The 26,289-nt window shown below is 28.6% G+C and overlaps 2 protein-coding genes across 2 annotated transcripts in view; one reads left to right on the top strand and one right to left on the bottom strand.

Annotated features, from left to right (window-relative positions):
* LOC117172401 (serine protease 44-like) overlaps positions 1-19,125 on the bottom strand; it is a 24,418-nt gene extending 5,293 nt beyond the window's left edge. The window contains exons 1-3 of the mRNA XM_033360292.1: positions 18,843-19,125; positions 14,540-14,850; positions 5,312-5,916 (exon numbers count right to left, since the gene is read on the bottom strand). Of these exons, the coding sequence (XP_033216183.1) occupies positions 5,312-5,916; positions 14,540-14,850; positions 18,843-18,957 (1,031 nt within the window). The 5' untranslated portion in view covers positions 18,958-19,125. The remainder of the gene's footprint in view (positions 1-5,311; positions 5,917-14,539; positions 14,851-18,842) is intronic.
* LOC117172400 (protein charlatan) overlaps positions 11,077-26,289 on the top strand; it is a 480,082-nt gene continuing 464,869 nt past the window's right edge. The window contains exons 1-2 of the mRNA XM_033360289.1: positions 11,077-11,148; positions 11,228-11,420. The gene's annotated coding sequence lies outside the window, so the exon portion shown is untranslated. The remainder of the gene's footprint in view (positions 11,149-11,227; positions 11,421-26,289) is intronic.

The raw sequence follows: 26,289 nt of genomic DNA, 5'->3' as shown, positions 1-26,289 counted from the left end.
AATGTCAGGGATTTTTTCGTTAAGACAGCCAATTTTTGTACACCTGGGAAAACCTGGAAATTTCAGAGAATTTTTATATACAGGAAAACCTGGAAATATCTTCCGTTTTTTTATTTCCGTTAATTTTCATATACCTAGAAAAACCTGAAAATATCAGGGAATTTTTATTCATAGAAAAACTTGGAAATTTCAGGGATTTTCTGGTTAAGACAGGAAATATTTGTCGACCTGGAAAACCTGGAAATATCAAGGATTTTTTTTAAGTAAGGGAATTTTTATATATCCAGGAAAATCTGGAAAGGTCAGAGAAGTTTTATATGCGGGAAAACCTGGAAATGTCAGATATTTTTTGTAAGTCAGGGAATTTGTATACACATGGTAAACCCTAGAAATGTCGGTGAATTTTTTATAGTCAGGAAATTTTTATATGCCTGGGAAAACCTGAAAATGTCAGTGCATGTTTTTGAAAGTAGGGTATTTTTATATTTGAGAAAATCTGGAAATGTTAGTAATTTTTGTTTAAGTCCAGGTATTTTTATATAGAAGAAAAAACCTGTAAATGTCAGGGAATTATTTTTTTATTAATAATTTTTTATATTAATTTTAAATGTATTGTTAATTTTGAAATAAAAAATATGAATTTTGTTATTTCAAGGAATTTTTATATACGTAAAAAAACCTGGAAACGTCAGTGCATGTTTTTGAAAGCAGGACATTTTTATATACGGGAAAATCTGCAAATGTCAGTAATTTTTTTTTAAATTAGGGAATTTTTATATGCTTGAGAAAACCAAGAAGTTTCAGGAATTTTTTTGTGTACCAGAAAAAACCTAGAAATGTCAGGGAATTTTTTTATTAACAATTTTTTATGTTAATTTTCCTGTTTACTTTAACATAAAAAATGATTAATTAATTTAACTTTGTAAAGAACCTTTAGATAAAGAAATAAAGAATATGAATTTTTTTATGTCAGGAAATTTTTGTATACGAACAAAAACCTGGAAATGTTAATGCATTTTTTTGAAGGCAGAGAATTTTTATATACGGGTAAATCTGAAAAGGTCAGTAATTTTTTTTTAAGTCAGGGAATTTTTATATGTTTAGGAAAACCGAGAAGTTTTAGGGATTTTTTGCAAGTTAGGGCATTTTTATACACCTGGAAAAACCTACAAATTTTGCGAAATTTTTTTATGTCAGGGAATTTTTATATACCTAGAAATACCTGGAATAACAATGGTTCTTCATTTGCACATATTGAAAGATCATCTTTTTTTTGTTAAATTCAACTTTTTTGGAATAAAACGTAAAATTTTGTTGGTTGAAATATAAATTACTACATTTTTTGTTCTGAATTAATCTTTCTTGAAACAAAAACTTGAATTTTCAGTTGAAAGTCAAACTCGTTTGTTAAAAATTAATATTTATTGGTTGAAGGTTCATCAATTTAATTAAAAATTCATCTCTTTGGTTGAAAAATTAGATATTTTCTTCAAAATACGTTATTTCTTAGGCTGCAAATTAATTTTGTTTCTGCTGACAATTGAACTGTTCCAAACGAAACTCTACCTATTTTGTAATATATATATATATATATATATATATGTTAAGGTAAAAATGAATTTTTTAAACTGAAAATGTAACTAATTTTTGGTTGAATATTCCATTATTTTACTTTAAAATTTATCTTTTTGGATAAAAATTATTCTTTGTACTAAAAATTGAAGTATTTAATTCTTGGTTGAAAATGATCTTTATACTTAAAAGTTCAACTGTTTGGTTGAGAATTGATCTATTTTGTTGAAAAATCCTATTTTTGGTAGAAAATGAATGTTTTTGGTTCAAAATTCAACTATTTGGTTACAAGTTCACCTATCTTGTTGAAAGTGCAATATTGTTACTTGAAAAGGTAGGAATTTGAAACGGTTTAAATTGAATTTAATACAGTACACACAGTAAGTTTATCCACATATGCACTGCATTTCAGATACAAGTAAATAAAATAAAAATTCGATTGAATTATTGTTTAAATTTATGGACTTTAGAGACAAATCAAGAATTGATTAGTTATGTTTTTTGTATTATTTAGTTATTTAATTAATCGATTTGACTAATATATTTAACATAAGAATGTTTTTGTAATATAATTTGTCAAAGTTTTCTAAAATCAACATATTATTGCAAACCCTAGAATCTGAAAAAATATGATTTATAATGAACTCGCGCAACTGTATGCATTTTTCAAGTTGATTTTCGAAGAAAATGCGCAATATTTGAATAGCTAAATGAAAAATTATATCTGGGAAAATATTGAGACACCTGAAAAAAAAACGTTCGAATTGTCAGGAAATTTTTTTCCAGGTTTTGAGTATTAATATATATAATTCAAATTATTTACCTTTGCTGTGATTTTGAATGAAGTACGCAAAATTAATCGATTCAAAATTGAAACTTTTATAATATTGCATGTTTTATAAGTATTAAAGTCGTAGTTCAAAATTGAACTACGTATCTCAAGAAGTTTTTAAATATTGCGAAGCATTTAAATTTAAATTTCGCAGATAAAATGGAGATGGTTGCATTTAAAAAAATATAAGGGATAAATTTATAATTAGCTGTTTTCAGCGATAGAAATTGAAAGCATTAAACTTTAAAGAATTAAAAATGAAAATTGATCAATTGCACAACTCTGGTTTACAAATTGTCCAATCTTTTAATTTTCAATTGTTCATTAAGATGGAACTAAAAATAAAGTATTTTTTTACTTATAAATTCTAATAATTATTAACAAATTTATTTGATTTGAAATATTACGTGTTTCCTTAGTTTTTAATAGGGAAACAAAAACCCAGAAAGAAATATATTTTTTTGGGGACATATTCAAGTAATTATAATTTGAACAAAAATTATGATTTCAGATTTTGAATGTAATATTCTTAATCACACCAAGCAAATTCATCACAATTTATACAGTCAACTAATAGTAAAAATGCATTTAAATTTCAGGAAAAAGCCTGAGGCTTGATCCAGCAAAAAGTTACGAACCTTGTCCAATTTTGAAGTAAAAAAGTACTTTTTTTGATCTATTCTTTTGTTTCATTTACACAAAAACAAATTAATAAAATAAACAAATTGATGATGAAATTCATATCGTCCAATAATACAAGTTTCTGATATTAATTTGCTCAATATTAAAGGCTTTTGATTTGATTTCGTATAATTGTTAGCATCTCATCTACAAAATTGCACATTTTCGAAATATTTCAAAAAACTGTAGTTTGAATGCTTTGAAGCTGCCTGTATCGTTTTAAACGTATTTATTTTTCTTTTTTAAATAGTGATAGAATAAGTTCTTTTAGTATGAAGCTTATCCAAATTAGAAGATTTTCAATTTATGGTTGTGCATTATTGAACTTTTGAACTTGAAGTTGCAAAAAAATTTGAAATGATAAGATTTTTTATTTAAAATGCTTCAAATTCAGAAGGTTTCTACGTTCAGTGCATTATTTTCTAGTTTTTTTGAAAACTTGAAATCGACCATATTACCACAGCTATCACAGCGCCACCTTTTTAGAACTATTGGGAAGGAGTTTGAATTCAATATTAACAAAAAATCTTACATTCAATCATTAATTTCAGACCTTTGTATAATATTTTGGATTAAAATGAATTGATATTCACTGCTATTTTTGATTAAAATTGCTCTAAGAACTTTGAGATACCCAACAAATTTTCCTGAATTTTGCAAGGAATCTGTATTATCATCAGAGAATATCAGAAATTCTTAACGTCTTTTCAGACTAGATCAGTGGTCGGCAAACTTTTTGCGCGCTTTTCAAGTCAGAGCAGAGTTGACCCAAGAAATTTTTTTCGCCTGCCGGGCTTTGTTCATCAACGTGTTAACTTTTCTCGGCAAGAGTTCGTTGTGAGATGGAGTACTCAATGGGGATAAAAAGTTACCAATCAATTTTTTTTTAATTTCTTATAATAGTGATTTAAAAGTTTAAATTCGAAATCTGTGATTTTTTTGCGATTATTTGCATCTAAAATTCTTCTTGGGAATTTAAAAATAAATGTTTTGAAATATTAAAATTTTTATTAACAGTAATTTTTAACAAAATTAAAAACGTTGACCAAAGTTATCAATAAATTCAATTTATTGAAGTTTACTGTACTTCTGCCCATTTTTTCAGACAAATATTCAGACACAATCAAGCTGGTAAATGCTATACATAATAAAATAAAATTATTATTATATATAATATTTACCTGCAGCTCTATTGTCTCTCCGTTTATACAAATTGAATTTAAAAATAAAATAAAACCCGAAAGTAAAAAGGGGAAAAGACCAAACTTTTTCTATGAAAGATAAAACTTGAATTTTTGAAAAATGAAATTTGAAGCGACGGCAAATGACTTATTTCTTTTTAATTATATATTTTTTTAATCACAAATATAATAATAAATGCCCTTAAGATTTCAACAAATTGAATTTAAAAATCAAATAAACCCCGAAAGTAAAAAGCGAATGACTAAACTTTTTCTATGAAAGATAAAACTTACATTTTTGAAAAATGAAATTTGAAGCGACGGCAAATGACTTATTTCTTTTTAATTATATATTTTTTAAATTACAAATTATAATAATAAATGCCTTTAAGATTTTAACTAATTCTGAAACTAAAAATATTATCTTCACATTCTCATGCACTTGGGCACTCAGTTTGGAAATTAAAAATGTTTTTAAAACGTTTTTTAGATTCTTTTTGATCGAAAAATTCCACAGATTTCTAATTTCACACTTTCAAAATGTTAATTTTGAAATTGAAGCATTTTTAGTTTTTAATTTTAATCCCTTTAACACCAACCGCTCAACAAAGCAAGTAGCCGTGGCAGCCTGGATCTTTTTCGCGGCAGCAGGTACTGCCACGAGATTTAGACTCGACCCGCCCCGGCAGCTAGTACTGTCGCGCGGCTGTAGTTTGCCGACCACTGGACTAGATGGAGCAGCAAATTAAGATTTTGTTAAAATTAAATTTTTTTCCGAAAAAAGATCTTCTTCGCACCGCTAGAAATCGAACCACAGCTTTTTCCTTAAGCTACTGAAAAAAGAAAAAAAAAACACAAAGATTAAACAGGATTTTTCTTTCAATCTCTCTAGTAACTTAAGGGAAAGGCACCTGACCGGGAATCGCAAGTTCTGTGGTTCTGTCCACAGCGGAGCGAAGGAGAAAATCTTTTTTCAGAAAAAATTTAATTCAATAAAATCTTTCCTTAAATATAAATTTTTAAATATTTGTGGAATATTTCTTACTTAACGACGCAGTGAGCTGCGGTGAGAATGTGAATATCGTCGATAAGAGATCCGCCACAGAATTGCCGTCCGGCATTAAAAAGTGCAGCAATCCAGGGCCATTCTCCAAGTTTGGCATTTTCTCCTCCGACGATTCGATCCGTATCAATCATCTGATTTCCATTTTTGGCCCCACAGGAAGCTGAAAGGATGGGAAAAGAAGTAGGTGCAGGAGTTGGAGGTTTAGTGGGAGGTTTTGTGGAAGGTATCGTTGGAGCAGTTGGCAATGCTCCCGGGAATCCCGGTAATCCTGCTGGTAGCCCTGCTGGTAACCCTGCTGGTAACCCTGCTGGTGAGCCTGGTGCTGCTGGCGTCGTTGTTACCCAGTAGGGAGGTTTTTTGGTTGGCCAGGTTGCACTTGGCGGTTTGGCAATAGGCTTTGGAGTGGGTTTTATTTCAGAATCATCTTCTGGAACTGCTGCCAATGGGGGTGGATGTGTTGGCAGAGGAGGAATAAGCGTGTGATGAGGTGGATGAGTTGGAAGTGGAGGTGGCCATGCAGCTGCAGCAGGCTGTGGTCGTGGTCTCATACCTTCGATTTTGCCTTGGTCTTCTACTTCAGTTATCTGATATAAAAAAAAAGTAAATGGAATCAAATGATTTATAAAACATTTATTTGTCAATATACAGCCCAGGGTTTATTTTTGTGACAGATAATTAATCTATTTACATCCTAATTTTAGGAAAATTGGCACTTTATCCTTTTATAATATAAAATTTAACAAATTCAAAATTTCTTTCTCAATTATTAAATTATTGCAAGTTTTCTTTGAATTATCCTCTAACTGAGAAACCTGATTTTTTATTTTGGTAAATATTTACTTTCAGTTCATACTAATATCTCATATTTTAAAAATATATTTACTGGACTGAGAAGTTTCCTAAATCTTTATATAATAGGTAATTATTTAAATTTTATTTAGTATTTTAAAATTAATTCAACAAGAATAATTCAATAGTAATATTTTTATTTAATCTGCTGCGAAGCTTTTCTACTAATCCTAGTCTTCTCAGTTTGAGATTCTATTCTGGTAAATCTTTTCTTCTGCTTAATTCTTATTTCCTTTTTATGATAAACAATTTTCTTGTTTCTTTTAGTGGTTCTATTCTGATTTTAAAATTATTCCTTTTTCGAATGTTGTATAATATTATATATATAACCATGTTCGTTATCGAATTTTCGGCACCAGCTGACAAAAACATCATAGCCAAGGAGAATGAAAAGAAAGAGAGGTTTCGAGACATTATAAGGGAGTTGCAACGATTGTACCCGGAATATTCTGTTAAACTGATCGTCTTTATCATCGTCGCTCTTGGAGGTGCCAAGCTTTCACTTGCTAATAGCTTAAAAAGCATCTCTGCGTGTCAACAATATGCTAGAACACTTGCGGGAAAAATGTAGAAGGCGGTTGTCCTTGGGTCGCTCCGTGTTCTTAGGGTCCACGAGGCTTTTGCTGGATCGTCGTATTGATTACTTTACAGACTGTAACCACCTATCTTACAGTTGTGAGACGTGGTTATGGCTGAAATTTTACCGCGATTTCGCTGGAAGCGGGTGCAATTTTTCAGATTAGCACCCGCTCCCGGCGAAATCCTGCGGTTGTCCTTATGACAAATTTTTAATTATATAATATTCTTTCACAATAAATTGACAATCATAATGTTGCATTTTTGTTAAAAAATACCAATTTTCGATTTAAAACGCTAACATACGCTACTATTGTTCAAATACTGTAAATATTCGTTAAAATAGCTTTTTTCTAAAAAATGGTAATTTCAGGCGAAAAACGCCGACATAAGATAATAATTGTTCCAAAATCGTATCAATACCGAAAATAGTTAGAAAATTTGTAATCTTTGAAATTCAATGATATTTTATATACAACATTAGTTAAATAATCGACCAAAAATTATGTCTCTAACAAAATTGTTAATTTTTTTTAATAATTAGAATTTTAACAAAATAGTTGAATCTCTAACCTATTAGTTGAATTTTAAGCATAGACAGATGCATTTTCAATTGCACGGTGGAGTTTTTATACAAAAAATATTAAAATTCAATCCAATATTTGAATTTTCCAGAGAAAAAGACGACTTTTTCGAAGGCAATTCAATTTTGAACACAACAATTAGTTTTCTACCAAGAAGGAAAACTTTTATACCATAAAAGATGAACTTTTAATACAAAAGGATAAATTTTCAACTACATAGTTAAATTTTCGGCTAAAAATGATGACTTACAAAGTAGTTAATTTTTCCAAAAATAATTATATTTTTAACAATATAGTTGAATTTCTAATCTATTAGTTGAATTTTCGGCATACAAAGATTTCAATTTAATCGTCAAATTAAAAAAAATGATAATTAAATCAAGTATTTAAATTTTCAAAACAAAAAGGCAAATTTTTTTAAGCCAGTTGAATTTTCATTAAAAAGTTTATTTTTACCAAAGAAAAATTTTGAAGCTAAATAGTCAAAATTTTTAAAAAATAGTGGACTTTAATTTGTAAAAGATGAATATTTAAAATTAAATATTTTTTCAATCAAGAAATATGAATTTTTAACATGAAAGTGCAATTCTCAACTAAAAAGTTGTTTTTTCAACAAGCAAGAATAATTTTCAACCCTAAAAGACGAGTTTTTAACACAATATATGCAGAGAGATATATGAATTTGCTCTCGGATATATGCATTTTTTATCTAATACTTGAATTTTCAACAAATAAGATTAATAAATGAATTTCTACTAAATAGTTTAATTATTAGCTTATACAATATATATGATAATCTTTCAACCAAAAATGGAATATTTAAATTTTCATATAAAAAATCTGTTAAAATAATAACTTTGAACAAAAAAGAAACAAATTTTTAAACGATAAGATCATTTTCGACCAAGAGTTTAGCGCTAAGTTTTACCGCGCCCAGGGCGCAAGGGCACGCTCTCGCGGATCGCGCTCATTTTCGTACGTTTAATGCGTACACTTTAACTAATTTTTCTCAAATATCATAAATATTATAACTTAAATCGAAAACTGTGATTTAAACTTCTGACGAATTACAGTCATAAATTGTAACTGCAATTTTTTCGATTTATATGTAAAGAAGTTTAAAGAAGGTTCTCAAAGCACCTACGGCTTTGACGATTACATTCTCATTAAGAAACTCGCGCTCGATAATTTGTATCCAATTAAGAAATTTGAGCAAGATTATTTGTAAATCTTGTTCAAATCTAGTGAAAAGAACGTTTTAAACTTACTGATCTTTTAAAAGTGAAAATTGCATATTTTTGAAAATGATCCAACTTTTGGAACTTTTGTCTAAATAAAAAATTTCACAAGAATAGTTTCGAAATACATATATTTTATATCTAGTAGAAATTTGGATTGACATTTCTCAACCCATTACAATTTTTTTCCTTTTTTTTCTTAAATTTTCAAGATGTTGAAAAGCATATAACTTTTTGAAATTTAATCGAATTCAAAAATGCCATTAGGATAATTTGCAAGTCGTTTTTCCGTGTACCAGAAAATTTGACAAAAATTTCTAATACTCGTAAAAAGTTTGTATTAAAATTTTGAAAAAGCTTCAACTTTTTGAATTTTTGTCAAATTGAAAAATTTAACTGAGATAGTTTCTAAATGTAACTTTTCTAATTTTCATTGAAATGAAAAATTTTATTTAGATAATTTGAAAGTCTTCTAACCATCTTTAAGAAACTCGGACAAAAATGTCTAAAATAAGTTTTAAAAAAATTTCAAATTTTAAAAATGCTCTAAATTTTTTTATTTTGGTTGGAAATATCTGCTTAACAAAATTGACCTTAATTTTGGGAACCTTAAGAAGTGTATCAAAGGCTGACCCGATTGGACAATTCCTTCAAAAGTTAGCCTGACTACAACATTCAGGTAATCATACCTTCATACAGACAGTCAGCCAGACATCGATTATATTTTATGATTTTTGGATTCTGTACTTGCCGAAACGTAAATATTTGTTGAATGAAAATGTAAAAAGAAGAATTTCAAACTTATTCAATTTTTGACAAAAATATGAATTTTTGGCCAAGGAGATTAATTTTCTACCGAAAAAAGACGATTTTTTAAACAAAATACATGCATTTTCAACAAAATTATTTAATTTTAAACCAAAAAGAAAAATTGTCCACAATAAAGTTGAATTTTCAACTAAATTGTTGAGTTCTCAACCAAAAAATATTATTTTTCTACGAAAAATTAAAATTTTTAACATAAAAGTTAATTTAAAAGCAAATAGTTTCCTTTATAACTATAATTATTCATCCTTTATGAACAAATTTATTTTTTATTTTCTTACGGGTTCAACTTTAAATAAAATACTCGACGATATTTCAACCAAACAATTGCATTTTACTCCAAAAAGGATAAATTTTCAACCAAGAAGATTAAATTTCTCCTGAGAAAGACGAATTTTCGACAAAATACATGTATTTTCAGACAAAAAGTGGAGCACTTTGTACAGAAAAATAAATTGTAACCAAACTGTTCAATTTGTAAAATATTAAAGATAAAATTTCAATCAAACATCGAATAATATTAATCTCAGTTTAAAAAAATTATTTTTCACCAAACATGAAACGAATTTTTATTATAATCTCGATTATAATTGTTCAATTTTTAACCAAAGAGATGAAACTTCAACTAAAAAAATTAATTTAAAAAAAAGCAGTTGATTTTGTTATAAAAAATATGACTTTCTAACAATATAGTTACAATTGATATCAGATAATTAAATCATTAACTAAATAATAGAATTTTTTAAGAAACGAGCTGAATGGAACCAAAAATATATTAGTATTTTTAATAAAAAAAATTTATTTATACCCAAAAATATACTTAGATTTTTCTCATCGGGTTTAAGTTATAAATTTTATCTAAGTTTGTAACGTTATTTACACTTGTTATCCCCCCCTCCAAACTGGTAACGTATTCCCTACTTTATTTATACATTTATGGTACGCAATTGAAAGTACTGCCAGTCGCATTATCGCATTTTCATAATAAAATTGTTAAATTTTAAACCAAATAGTTGCATTTTTATCCAAGAAAGATTAAATTTCTACTAAAAAAGATGAATTTTTGAATCAAAAGACACATTTCCAACAAAAAATAGTTGTGTTATATTATAAATAGTTTTAAAATAGTCGCAGTATTATGGTATTAATGTCAGAATAATTTTTTTTTATTACATATAGTATATAATGAAATAGAAATATTATGGTTATTTCTTTTTATTGAAACATTTGAATCTATCAGGATAGTCACGTGGTCGCGAAATTTAATTCAAATTGCATTGGATTGGCAGGTTGGCAAGACTGGCCACTTACTGTGTTTTGTTTGTTGTCGACTTGACGTTGTCGCCGGTTATGTTAAAAACAAAGATATTATTCGAATAATATGTATTCGAGTTAGTCTCGCTTGACAAAATAGTTCCCTTGTCGCGTTTTTAATTGTCTTTTTAATTTAACAATGAAAGAGTACATCTAATTATTATAATATTAATTTTCCGTCATTGGATACTTTCGGTAAAGTGAGGTTATGTTGTGACTTCCTTCCCGTTAAGAAGGAATGCATTTTGGAATAAATTAAAATTATTTCAAATATGCCGAGATTCCCTTATCTTTTTGAATCTAAATAAATGTCCTTTTTGCCATATTAGAAATAATCATTTTTATCCATTTCAATACACACCTTTTTATCGGGTTGGCGTCCTTGCGATCACCATGTGGCGCGGAAATTATCAGTACCTACTTTTGTCGAGTCAGTCTTAGATTTCCTCATCTTATAAATTAATAACAGTTACAAAAAAAGTATAGCTAACTAATTGTTCTCTTTATAGCATAATCCTATTTTGCTGTGTCGCGGAGTCTTCGTGAATGGGACGACTGCGTTTTTAGTTTAAAATCATGCCGCGTTTTTTTACAATTTAGATTCGGAATTACGTCGCGAGTGAAATTCCAGTGGCATTGAACCTCTTGTACAAATCTAGTGTTTATCTTCTCGTTCAGCAATTTCCGAAATCCTACCTTTCGGTGAGTCACTTTAGATACGACTATTTTTTCAACTTTTAACCTTTCTTGAAAATTTTGATTTACTTTCGTTTAATGGAAGCGACAATTTTTATTGTGGTGATAAGATTATCGATTCCCAAACCTTATTTTACCCAAATTGAGTTTTTCAGCAAATAATCGTTTTTGTGTTCGTCAAAATCAATCGAAAGAATTAAAAATTGGCGATTTTTATTTACCTTATTCTAAAATTTAATTACTGTTTCCTGTCATTTTTTAAGGAACGAAAATAATAACAAAAGGAACATTTATGTGGCGATCACATGTTAGCATCTTAAGAGGCCGTAAATTTTCTTTAGACATCCCCCCTCCCCAGCATTTCGTAAAATTTTTTGTATTATGTTTAAAGACATAAAGAGACTTTTTCAAAATAAAAATAACAGAGTTTTTAAGATGAAGTATTATCCAGAAATAAAAAGAAAATAGTCTGTAAAGAAACTGGTTTGCAATCATTTGAAATTTCCCAGAAAGCTGAAAAAAGTTTGTTTATTCCCTTAAAACCTTTTGAAATTATTTTAAAGCTTCTAATCTTTATGTATGAAATCTTTAAAAATCTTCTGGAGATTAAAATTCTTTTTGAATCTCTTCAATTCTACTGAATATTTCTTGAATTTACTAGATTTTTTTTGATTTTTTAAACTTACCAAAGTGAAACATTTTGCTTTTAAAATCTTCAACGCGCTCTTCCTAAATTTTAGGAAATCATTTGCTATGATTAAAAACCTTTTTAATTTTCTCAAAGTTTATTTATTAAAATAAAAGATCATTCAAAAATTTCACACGAATATTAAAAAAAAATTGCCATAAAATCTTCAAGATTTTACTTTAACAATTTTTCCAATCTTTTGAAAAACATTTTTTTTTTAATTTTGATTTTCGCCAAACCTCACAAAATTCGTAAAAAATCTTTGCAAGTTTTACTTGTTTTTGAATCGTTTCGAAACTTCGGAATATCTTGTACATTTACTCAATTTTTTTCTAAAATTATATAATATCGCGAAATCACCAAAATTTGCTTTAAAATCTTTTACACTTTTTAAAAAAATGTTAGGAACTATTTAAAAGTTTCTTATAATCTTTTTCAATTTTGTCTTAGATTTAATTGCAAAACAATCATTTAAACTTAATAAAAAATTGTTTCAAAGTCTTCTATATTCTTTTTCCATACATTTTAAAATATTTAAACATAAAATTATTCATTTAAAATCAAACTTAAACAATTTAAAATTTTCCCAGCAATATTGAAAAAAAATCTAATCTTAAATGTTTTACAATTATTAAAAAGCATCTAATTGTTGCTTTTTTCACACCTTAAAAGTAAGTTTTTGCCCATTATTTTATTTTTATCTCTTTATAAATATGAGAAAGTTTACAAATTATAGCGTGGTAGCGAAATGATAAGAACAGAATTATTTCCCATTATTAAACAATCATTTACCATTTAAATTACCTCTTGTGATGACTCTCATACAAGAAATAAATTTTTTCTGAAACCATTTGAATTTTTATCCAAAAAAGACAAAATTTTAAGTGATCTAAGGAGTTTAAATGGGTTTGAAAGTTCTCAAGATATTTTAATAAATTTTCCAGGATGTTAGGAAATATCGTCAGATTTCATGGATTTCAATGAATTTATTCATTGAAATTAATTTGAAATATACACTGAATTTTGATTAATTTACCCCTAATTCTTTTAAATTATTTCGAATTTTCTTGGATTTTTTGGATTCATTTGTATTTTTTTAAAATCACTTGTATTCTTATGCATTTAATCAAATTTTGTTGAATACCTATTAATATGTAAGAATTTCTTTTATTTCACATCATTACTTTTTTTAATTCACCTAGATTTCTTTTAATTTTATAGAATTATTCTAATTCCTCTAAAATGTGTATACATTTTCTCAAATTTTACATAAATGACTGGAAGAGTGGCATTTTTTCAAATTCACTTGAATTATTCTTCAATTCAAAAGACAATTAGTCACATTATCAATATATATTAATCAATTTTTGGGTAAAAATTATTCACTTTTTCGGATACAAAATGTACAAGATTAAATTTAAAATTATTTTATTTCATTTATAAAAGATTTAATATTTTACAAGATTAGTATTTTTGTCTTTAAATATTAATGGGCAAGAAAAATGAATTGAATTTTGTTTCGTTTTCTTCCATGATAATTTGGGGCCTGTTTTCCATAATTTTTTAACTATAAATATTTTTCTCGCCCTATCCCCCCTTAAATAATTATTTAGGAAAATAATTTTTTTAATACAAAAAATGTATAAAATATACCGATTTGTGAAGTGCCAGTTTCCAGCTATGAGTAATAAATTAAAAAACAAATATAGAGCTTGCGGATTTTAAATTAAGATGGATTGATGACTCAGTCTTTGGCCGCTGAATCCGTGTCGAATTCGTGCCTCGACTACAAATGACTTATCATTTCTTTTCAATCACACTGTGCTAGATATACCGCTCTTGCAAATACCTGAGACACAGCGTTTCATTTAAGTTTTTAAAACTTTTTACTTAATTAGAATCGTTTTAAAATTCTCTTAAGGTTTCGTTTAAAAATGAATCATTTTTTATAGGTTCTGTTTCAAGGTTCTTATAAAGAAAATAGGAATTTTAAGTTTTTATGTCTATATTTATTGATAAATTTAACATTTTTCTAAATAGAGTATTTTTTATTTTTGGCTATAGTGAGGCAAAGGGAAACTATACACCATTTTTTATGTAAATTTCAATTATGATCAGTCTTTCTACAATAAATAAGTGGATTTTCAGATTAAAATTGGTTTTATATTTCATCGAACATTTTTAATAATCACACAAAAATTTCGAGTTAGTGTGTCTAAACGTAAAAATATTCTTGACTTCAATAATTTAAAAAAAGGTTAACTCTGGATACATAGTGATTTTATTTTGACACGCAAGTCTAAAACTAAAGAAACATGTAGAATTTGTAGCACAAGCGCGTTATATGTAAAGCGGATCTGATTATGAAACTTCGTTTCTCGTACTTTTTTCTTACTCCTGTTAAATTAGTTTTTAATTTATTGTCAAATATTCTCACCTCGTCTGGATTTTCAACTGGAACTTCCTCCTCTATATCTGGTAAAGGGGAAGTGGGCTGATAATCAGCACAACAAATTCCAAAAGCTGGTAGTCCATCTGACCGAAGATAACTACAGCTATCATAGACACCCAAGACCCAACCGTCAAGAACACCTAGGTCTGGGATTTTAAAGTAAGGGTAGCATTCTTTGAAGGTCGTGCATTGACCAACTTCGCCTTTTGAAGTTAAACATTTTCCAGGAGGACCGCCATCTTTTTTAAAGTTTAAAATTTGTCGGTCTTCTCGTCCTCGTTTGTCTAAATCTGCAGCTGCAAAATCAATACAAATCAGAATATTACTTAGCTGATATTAATCCACAACCAAAAGAATCCAAAAATACCGTAAGACGATTTGGGTGAGGAGAGTTTGATTAAATCTGAAATTTTTCTCATAAATTCACAAAGTAGTTTAAATTTCAAACAATTACTTGGGAATTTTCTATCAAAAATATGAAGTCACAACATAATATAATAGTTAATATTTTAACTAAGGAAAGATTTTCATTTGAAATCAGAAATAGTTAAATTGTACTTATAAAGGAATTTCGACAAAATATTTGAAACCTCAACAAACAGTGATTTTTCAGTAAATAACGAAAAAAATGCATCCAAATTGTAATATTTTCAAGTAAAAAGACATTAGTTTTCGAAGAAAAAAATTATTTTTTTAATATGAAAGACGAGTTTTCAATAAAATACAAAAATTTCAAACTAAAAGAGTCGAATTTTTAACAAAATCTATAAATTTCTAACTAAATACTTGAATTTTCAACCGAATAGTTTATTTTTTCTAACTTAAAAGATCAACTTTTAACCAAAAATGAAACAGTTAAATTTCCAATCAAATAATTACATTTTCAACCAAGTAGATATATTTTATATAAAAATAACATTTTTTAACAAATTATGGAAATTGGGAATTACATACTAAAATTTTTAAACAAAAAACTTAGATTTTTAACGATAAATGAAATAGTTAAATTTCCACTTGAAAAGTTAAATTAAAAAAATATATATAAGAAAAGAATTTCCTATAAAACAGTTGAATGTTTTACCATTTCAAATTTTTTACCACTTAGTAGAATTTTCTACCTACTTGTTAAATTTCCAAGACAATAAGATGAATTTTCTATACAAAATCCCTTAATTTTCAACCTAAAAATATAAAATTCAAACAAAAAAGTTAGTTTTCAATGAAATAGATCAATTTTACTTTGAAAAATTAATTTTTACCCCCAAAAAGGAAACTTCAACAAACTACATCAATTTTCAATCAAAGAGATGCATTCTTTACTAAAATTATGTATCCTTAACAGAAACAAATAATTTTTAAGAAAGTAGTTTAACTTTTAACGAAGGTGTTGAATTCTCAGCATAAAAAGATGCATTTCCAATAAAAAATATAATATTTAATATATCAACAAAAAGATTTGAATTTTAAATGAAGCACAATATGATTTAACCAAAAGCGGCGGATTTTCAGCAAAATAGTTGAATCCTCAACCATAACAGATTCATTTTAAAGCAAACACTTGCATTTATAATACAAAATTAGAGTTTGAACAAAAAAGACGAATTTTCAATTAAATGCATCCTTTTTTAAAGTAGTTCAATTTTCAACTAGGAATAATAATTTTTTACCAAAAAATATGATTTTTCAATCAAATAGTGGAATTTTTACTCTAAAAAGATCACGGTTTAACCAAAAATGAAATAAATAAATGTCTGTTGAAAAACAAATTTTTTCGATTCAAAAAAGCAAATATGTCAGAAAAAAGTTGAAATTTCCTTTCAAAAGGAAGAATTTTCAACCAAAATACAGTGAAACCCTTCAATAGCCCTCCCTGCTATAGCCCTTCCGAGCATTGACGAGGCGCTGCAGGTAGGTATAACAGAAGCTGCGCGGAGTCTGCGGTTTTCACTCAGGGGAGCACTCAGACGCGAACAAACAAAAGCGGAGCGGGCTAAAATAAGTTAGCTCCCACCCACTGTCAGCCCCAAAATCGGCGCTATAGAAGAGTTTTACTTTAATTGAATGTTCTGCCGAATTGTTTAAGAATTTTCTGTCAAATTGTTCAATTTTCAATCCAAAATGATGAATTTTCTACAAAAAAGTTGAATTATGAAATCAAAAATATCAATTTTTAACAAGTAAGTTAATTTTGTAACAAACAGTTGAATGTTAACTAAAATTATAAATCTTGAGCCAACAAAAAAACTAATTTTGAATAAAGTACTTGATCTTTTATTTAAGAAGACGAAATTTCAACCTGAAACATGAATTTTTAACAAAAATGTTACCCTATGTAAGACAGTACAGAAAAATCATTGTCCTATGCCCCCCCCCCTTCCCCACGTACCTGAAATACTACGCCATTTATGCACGGCCCCAAATATACACATGCTTTCAGGTTTTTAGGAATATAAACACTATAATGGACAAATATAAATAAATTGGAATTTATCGTCTTATTACATTCAATTTGAAAAGTTCTTTTAAATCATTGGGGGTGGGTCAACGTAATTTTTGTTCGACTGAATTTTAAAAAAGAGCTCGGAGTGAAATTTGAAAGACTTCTAGGTTAATTCCAGAAGGAGGTTATGTTACCTCTATGTCTGTAGCCCCCCCCCCCCCATCCCTGCAACAAAAACTTTGTGAAGGGTGACGGGTATGATCGATCTCGCGCTTGAATTCTTGGGAATTCCAAAGAATTCATAATGAATTTGAATGAATTCCAAAGAAATTCAAGGTTATCTCGGTTATCGAGTTATCTCGGTTGCTTCGGGTTTTGGGTATTTTTCCTCATGGAAAAGGCTTTGTTATTTGACTCGGGGAGGAATGTGACAGTATCTTTTTCATACACAGCGAATTAATATTTATTATTAAGTTCTGGAACTTAGTCTTGAATTATTTTCAATAGTTAACAAAATATTTTTTGTTAATATAACTTCCAAATGTTTGCTTTTGTTAAAAAATAATAATTTAATTAGGAAGGGGACTAAGTTTTTTTCGATGTTTGCAAATATGGCAGGACATAGAAACTGAGGGACAAACATTTAAGCACCTTTATTGTATATTATAAGTAAAATGTGAAAAGGTGTAAAGGCTGTAACTATCTAATTTTTGAATAATTCATGTTTAAAGAGCCTTGAATATAAAAAAGTAAAACATTTACAAAATAAAGATTCTTTCAATTTAAAAAATATAAAACACAAATCAATTAATTTTTGTCAATAATTTTTAATTTTCATTATTAACGTCTTTAAATTAAAAGCATTTTTAATTATTTTAAGTAGAGGTGAATTTAAATAGGAAATTTAAAACAAAAATTCATATTTGAATGATTTTAAGTTTTGATGTAATAATTTTATATTATTTTAGATCTTGCATACGGTTTGAAATTTAAACAATTCGGAAATTTTTATAATGAAAATGATTCAAAATGTAGGTAAAAAATTATTTTAAAAAACAGTTCAAATTTCTAAGTAATTTCGTGTTTAATTTAAATTAAGAAAAGTTAATTTAAACAATAAAAAAATGTAAAACATTTTTATAATTTCGCTATACTAAGTATGCCCTTTTTCTGAATAGTCACTATAAAATAACAAAAATTTGTAATTTCAGGTTAAAAAAGCATGATTCAAATCAAGAGGGATGGAATTTGAAAGTTCCCTTTTAAAAATTAGAATGCAGTCCCAATTAAAAAAGATAAGCATAAAAGTGTCGAATTTTTAAGGCAATTAAATTTGAAGTTTAGTGAATTTGAATGCGCAACTTTAATTGCGTAATTCATTGAAACTACGCGGAGCATTAAAATAGTAATAACTTCCTCATAAGGTGCACATAAAAACATTCCTCACTCTACGTTTTGCATCCAAACCTCATAACAGTCAAGAAAACTGCACTCTAAAATGTAAAATAAAACAGCTTACAAAAGCAACCGTTACACCTTGCGTCATTTTAAATCGGAAAATCGTATTGTTGTCTCTTGTCCGAGGTGTCTTACTGTATTTTACTGCGAATCGTAGCGTGTAAATATGCGCGTCCACCTTGTGCCGGTGTACGCAGTCAACATAATAGAGTTCCATTTGGCTCTGTCGCGAGTTCGCTGACCGACTCTGATGAGTCGATCACACTTAAATGCCAACATGTTCGGTCCAAATTCGTAAAATAATTAAAATAATAATAAAAAACAATTAATGTGTCCTGGCTCTAAAGTCTTCCTCTTTCCCTCCAAAATCAAAATCCGGAAGTTACTCACCAAAGACAGTAAGAGCGTCATCTGATGCCTCGTTACCACTTGCTTCTGCACCAATCCAAAAAATCACCAATAGAAGGGCAGCGATTGTTACCGGAACCTCCCTCTGGCGAAACATGACCTTGAGTTTACAATATCACTTGAATTTATTTCCCGGGTTCACCAGGTTCTTGTTTTTCAATTATGTAGTTCGAATGAGGGTGCCACTTGTCGAATAAAACTAATGAAAAAATGAATTATACTGGAGGAACCAGTGGGACCAACTTTGGGTCCGGGATGTTGTCTCGAAGGCCGCCGACTAAGCTGCTAAGCCACTCAATAGCCAAGACTTCGGCTTATAACGGGCTTGCCCTCCCCTGGCTAACCTGCTTGCCCCCCATCGTGCCCCTGTTTTATCGTGATTCTTCTTCTTCTTCTTCGTCTTCTTCTTTTGCTTCTTTACCTGATTCTTAACTCTTCTTCATCAGTTTCATGGAGTTCTTCTTCTGTTCTTTTTCACTCTCTTCCGAAGGGTTAAGGTAAATACATTTAGCAGGGTGTAGACTTTTCGTTCAAGTTCCATAAAATCACTATAAATTACATATAATTCGAAGGTTTATCCTTTTTGTTGTATTTTGGGTCCGGGAAAGATAATGAACATTTTAAAGTTTCTATCAGATGGTCCATCACGGCGAGCCGCAACTATCTTCAATAATACGGAGCAACGAATAAATTTTTTCCCAAAGTCGGAAGGGGGTAAAAAATTTGTAGTTTGGTACCCGGATTTCCTCCAAAAGCTAAAAATAACGAAACATATATCTTATATTCGTGCATCCATGATAAAGCTGAAAATAATGGAATAGCGAACTTTTGGTTTAAACGGTAAGTATTGATGAAGAGGATTCTATGAAGCTACGGACCTTTTAGAGAATAATTATTCTCCGAAAGCTCCGTAAAAATAAAAAAAATGTCATGCCATTTAAATTCTCATTAAATTTGAATAAATTATATGAAATAATAATTTTTGACCTCGAAATTTTCCGCTCCATCTTGAACGGGTCCAGCAGACCCGAGCAAACTTCAAACTGAAATATCTCCGGTTTGAATAGACTTAGCGTAAATTTAGCGTACTTTTAACGTACAGTTACTGAACAAATCAAATTTCTCAGTTGGACTAAAACATTGATAAATCTTGGTGCTGTTGGATGGTAGTTTAGGGAACAAATATTTGTCCTTTTTACTTAAATTTGTCGGGGTGGTGGAGAATACATTTCTTACTTTTGTGTATACAATTTGTGTAAAACACTCCTGTTTTGAGTGTCTTATACTATTTCCATTAGAAAAAGAATAAGAATAATAAAAAGATATTATAATAAGAACAATAATAAATAATAATAATAGTCCGAGGTTAATGGAGTAAAAATCAGGGCATCACTGATGATATACACCTCGACAGTCCCGTGCAGACTATTTAAAAAATTCAACACTTGAAAAATGCTTTCGGTGTATTAGGCTGCTACCATCTTAAGCCTGAGAAAAAAATGAGTTTGTTCATTTTTTTATTCTTATAAATCGATTAAAAGCGAATAGCTTACCACAACAAAGACATTTTTTAATCAAAATTTCCTTTAGTGCACACTTTTGTGGTCCAAAAAGACAGGTCAAGTTCGTTAGCCAGCCTTCTACTGTCATATTTATGAAATTAGTCATGAAAAATAAAAATTCAACAAACAAATAGTCTAATTACAAAATTTTTACTTTTAGGAAGTTCTACGAAATCGTCTGTAACTGTTTGTTGATAGTCAATTAGGCCTAATGGATTTTGTTTTAATTTGGAAAATGCCATTAAAAAATTAAAAAATTCGAATTTATATTTAAATACAGAAAATGTGTTCAGCAGAAAAATCTTTCACCTTAAAAAGAGCGACAAAATTATCCTTAACAGTTTTTTGATAGCACCCATAGTTTGTCCATGAAAGCAGGATCTTTACATCTTCATAATTTATAATGAAAGGTATTACAATAAAAAGTTTTAATAATTATAATCCTATTTAAAAAGTTTTAAAGGGATGATTCTTCGTTAAGTTGGCCACCTGTCTATCCTGCCCACCTTTTGAAAACCTTTTTACATATTCCGACCTGCTGAATTTGGCCACCTTACCAGTAAGTCATCCCTCTTTCCGCTATCGCCGGCCCTCTCTATTTTACAAGCAAACCACCCTATCTGGTATTTAGGCCCTTTACATACTAATATTAAGAACAAAACAAGAGTACCAATATTACATATAATTTCAAAAGTTGGCCACTTACATAAATTGGTCACATTTTGTTGTAACTGTGGCTGGCCAATATGGACGGGTTTAATGTAATAGGTTAGAAAAAATGTTTTTTACTAACATGTTTGTCTGTCTGTAGTCTGACTGTCCTAATATTTATGGTTATGTAATGATCAAATTTGTTGCAGGAAATTTTTTAGAGTGATAAAGTTTTATTCAGACAACTTTGCGTTTTTCAAAACATATGTGTTGTCATGAAAAAACAAAAGAAAGTTTAACAGATATTTGATTAAAGTTTATTTTGTAAAGTTAATTTTTGTTGCAGCATGCAACGTGCTGCCTCTAGTGGAGTCCGCCAGAGATATCTGAGATTCACCACGGAAAATTGACCGAGTTTGCTCACATTCATTTTGCTTACCAATAGCTTACTTATTAAATTTCTTTTATCAGCAAAATCAACTCAAAATAATTTCATAAACAATTCTAAGTTTTTCATTCAGTTTGTTGGCTCCAAGCTAAAACTGAAAGAAATCCTTGTATATCAGGTTAAAAAGCATTTTCTTTAATAAAGAAAAAGCATTCTCATCAAACGAATTGTCTTGTATTATAAAAACATTTGATTTCAAATAAGGAATAAAAGTTTTTTACAATTATTATTTGTTAGGAGACTGTTATGGAAGATAATGATTCTTAATTAATTAGTTTCATGATAAAAAACTGTAAATTAACGTAGTTAATATTTTGGATAATATAAAATAAGAGAAATGAGCAATAAATTAACATGTTTTCAAAATTGTATTTGAGATAAACAAATATTTCCGTCTTGCAACATACTATAACGAAAAAACATTTCCAATTTATTTGTAGTTAAATACGTTTACGAAAAAACGTTGATATGAATAACTGCTAAAATCTTAAATTTTGTAATGAATTTGTAAATAATAATAATAATAATAAACATTTTTGACATATAATTGTAACTATATTTTGAATGTCATACAAAAACGAGCTAAACAATATTTTGTTAAATGAGTTATGAAGTTGTGTGGATGGGTTCTAATTATTGTCAATTTCTTGAAATGGTTTAGCACAATAATAATGGTTAGTAGTCGTGGCTATATAAGTTCGTATTTGGACTCGTGTAACAATTCAGTTAATTTTCTAGACCTGATTAAACTTCTATATATCACTAAAGTGCGGAAATTTTATGAACATACAACATTTTTTAAATTACCTAAATCAATTTGTTGTTCAATTATCCTAAAAATAATGTATTTTATGATTTTAGATATTAATAATAAGTGAATCTTCTAGATTTTTTGAACTGAAAACAAATACGACAGCAAGAGTTGTCTGTAACGTCATTTTTGGTAGTAACTTTAGGTTAAATTGTAAAAAGGGCCATTTTGTTCAAACTCATGAATTTATTTTGGGGAAGCGGATCTTTTCATTTCCGAAAACAGCATCGCATAGTACTAAGTAAGCTTTAAAATCTATTTTCGATTTCCGCTGTACAATTTGTTTTTAGCTGAACTATATGAAAGTTCGACCATTATTATATATTGTTATTATAAAACGATGATAATGGCCCTGCCAGTGAAGACAAGATCAAATATTGATAATGATTTAGCAACTGATGAAAATATTAAATGATGATGAAGGCAAGATCAGCCTTTACTGACTGGATCATTGTCATCATTTGACGAATAATAATGTATAATTATGGTCAAACAGGCATATCTATGCTAAAAAAATCGTATAGCAGTCATCGAAAATGAATCTTAAACTGTAAGGCTAACTATACGATGCTGTTTCCGGAATTTAAAAAATCCGGTCCCAAAAAAAATTTCATAAATGTAGCTAAAGTGTCTATTTTTTTGACACATTAACCTAAAGTTACCTGAAGTTAGAAGCATGAAAAAATCTATAAGAGTCACCTCCTGTCATTTCTGTAACTGACCCTCACAAGATTGTGTATAAGTAAAACGCCCTCTTGGAATGTTCGCGTAATATGCAAAATAAAATTAATTTCATATCTTTTATTACTCTAGGTCTGAGTTAAAACAGTGAATTTTCTAGAAGAATTATAATTCTCCATAGGGGCAGGGGATTTTATTAAAGAATTATATTTTCAAATATAATTTATATTTTTTTCCGTTACGTATGTTACATAAATTACTTCTGTTTCTTTGGTAGGCGTACGACGCGATTTTACTCAAATATATTTTATTAAAGGAGAGTCTGTTGTTCCTACAGGAAGTTTCCGTAAAGAATTATAATTTGAATTGGAACCTGGATATTTCCACATGAAATTAATTCTAATTTAAAAGAAGGGAATTAAAAAGATGCCCTGTTCCATCTTCCTCACAATTTGAAACTTACCTCTTTTAAATTTTGGAAAAAGGGTCTTACTATATTTCTGAATTATAATAAAATTTTTTGAAAATGCAGTACCGTCTCACCTGTCGCACTTATATCTATTAGTGACTTTCACTCGCTTGGATCCCACTACAGTCTTTCAAAAAATATTTACATTCAATGTAAGCTATTTAGTAAATTAGTTTCAATTTACAAATCGCTATAAATTCTAGACAAATAAACATTCAATACAAATTGTTTTATATGAAAAAACGTTCACGCCTATCCATAGTAGTAAAATGTAAAATTAGCATGATAACCTCTGTTATGTGCTACTTATCTCCTCAACTGTCAAATTTTGACATTAACCTTTTTGAATATATTTGATTTTCTCAATAAACCAGGTATGAGGAAAAGGCGCAAGGGGAGAAAGATTTTTTATATGGTGGTTTAGGAATAACCTAGTGAATTGGATATATGCAATACAATAGAAAGATTTAAATTATGATGATTTTGTTGAACTTATTACTTAACATTTTCATTATGAATAGTTCATTCATAAATATTTTGTGGATATGTCTTACTATAATTCTGAGTATTATTTTTCACCGATAAATTTATTTTGACATTTAACAGCGATTTAATAAATATTAGTATAATTAATATAATCATATATAATATAGTAATAATATACTATAGTTAATATAATTCAAAATATGGTTGAACTTTGAAACTTTTTTTTGTGACTTGGAACAGAGAATTTTGAAAATAGGTTTCATTGTGGCTTGGTATAGTTATGTAATTTCGTTAAGAATTCAAATTTTTTCTTTGAAAATGTCATTTATGACATGGATTGAGAAATTTTGAAAAATGATTTTAATCTGATTTATAAAAAGGGAATCTTCAAAAACAGCCCCTGTCTAGAGTCGTAATTTATAGGATTTTGAAATGTTCCTTTTACAACTTTTAAATAGAGGGTGAAATTACTGAAACAGGGAATTTCTGCAAAGAATTATATTTTAGACTTTGGAACAGAAAATATGTGTACGAAGACTGATAATTTTCACATTCGAACGGGGAATTTTTGCAAAAAAGTATCATTCAGGCTTTGCGACAGCGAATTTTCGTAAAAAACTACTGCTTTACAATAAAAAATTTTTTGTGAAAAATAGAATTTTTGTGTTTTTCTTTCTCTTTTGTGTTATTTTGCATAATTTATGAGCATAAAGAACACATTGCATTTTAAGAAATAATATTTTCTCGGGCTCAACAATGTTTAAGCTCCTATAGGATACCATTTTATATAAGCAGAAACTCTGAACAAAATATAAGAAAAAAAAGTTGGGGCACGTTAAGAAAATTTTCAGGAAAACACGACCTTTTTATTTTTTCCAATATTTAAAATATATATTACTTGATTCAAGCAACCACAAATGAGTAAGAGGTGTTTTTTGTAGAACTTGTCTGAATTTTTTAAAATTTATTAAAAGTTTTGTTGTATCTCAAAGTTTCCGAGAAAATGCAAAAATTCAATTTTTCAAAATTAATTTTTTTAAATTTCCATATTACCACCTATTATTTGAAAAAAAAAACTTTTGAAAGGTAGCATTTTTTTCGTTTAAAAAAATGAGTGTAAATAGAAGAAAATTGTCGGTCCGATGTTAGATGATTCTTGTATTTCTTTGTAATAACTTTGTAAATAATGCCTATTTTTTTTAATTAATACCTATTTGAGCCTATCCGATTTGATTTAGTTAAAATCTCAAATAAGTTTTTAATTGAGAAATTTTTACTATTCCTAATAAGTTTTGTGATGATGGCAGTTAGTTTTTGACGCTATTATTCCACGCGGTTACCTTTCTTAGTATAGGTCGCTCGAGTCCTTGTGACCGCGGGTTTGAAGTGCTAGTGATGTTGTTTTGGTGGCTCGCTCGGTTTGGCTCCATGGTATCCAGCTTTATTTTTTTAGTTCTGTTTCGACCTTCAAATTGGAAACTTGTGACCTCTTTCTGAGACCATGTTCAACGTATTACATTATTTAAATTGGTATTATTTATCAATTCTAGTTCCTACCTGTGAATTCTAAAGTAATAATGCTTATTTTAACGCAAAGTGTTCTGAATTCAAGCACTTATTCTTGAATAGTGTCTATTGTTATTACCTTTTAGTACTATGGTGAAGTGAAGTGATAAGTGATTCTTAAACAGTTTTTATACGCAGAAAAAGAAACTTATATTTTACTGCAAACCAAGTTAAATCTACTGATCTTCCAAGTACGTATATGGACAAAACGACAGTTCGGTAGACGTTACAATTATAGGCAACTAAATACGACTATCATTAATGGTTACCAGTACTGATTCTTAAGTGGTGCTGACCTGCGGATATAAAGACATCTAACTTTTGTTAACGCTCTAGACTTATAGTTTAGACAGCACTTTAAATTGTGAAAAAGCATTGCTGAAAAATAATTAATAAATAAGCGCACCTTAAATTCTTATAAATATTTTTGGATATACTTATAATTAATCGGTATTTGAACGTTACAACGCGTATAATACAACACAAATTTCGCACGCAATGGGGGGGGATTCGAACACATACACCTAAGCACGCAAGTCAATTTTCTTAACCACTAGACTATTACCATGCCATCGCGGCATCTAACAAAAGTTCTCGGATTTACCTTATATCCATAGAAGTCAGCTGAAACAGTTACGGAAAACAGAAACGTCCTGCTACCAGGTGTATACATATGAAACCGGTATTTTTTCAAGAAAAAAACACATTTATTTCAAGAGAATGATAACAAATATTTTATTCAAAGTATGCGCCCT

This window comes from Belonocnema kinseyi, chromosome 5 (genome assembly GCF_010883055.1).
Source record: "Belonocnema kinseyi isolate 2016_QV_RU_SX_M_011 chromosome 5, B_treatae_v1, whole genome shotgun sequence".
NCBI lineage: Eukaryota > Metazoa > Arthropoda > Insecta > Hymenoptera > Cynipidae > Belonocnema > Belonocnema kinseyi.
Note: the sequence above shows the minus strand (reverse complement) of the source record. Positions and strands in the feature narration are given on the sequence as shown.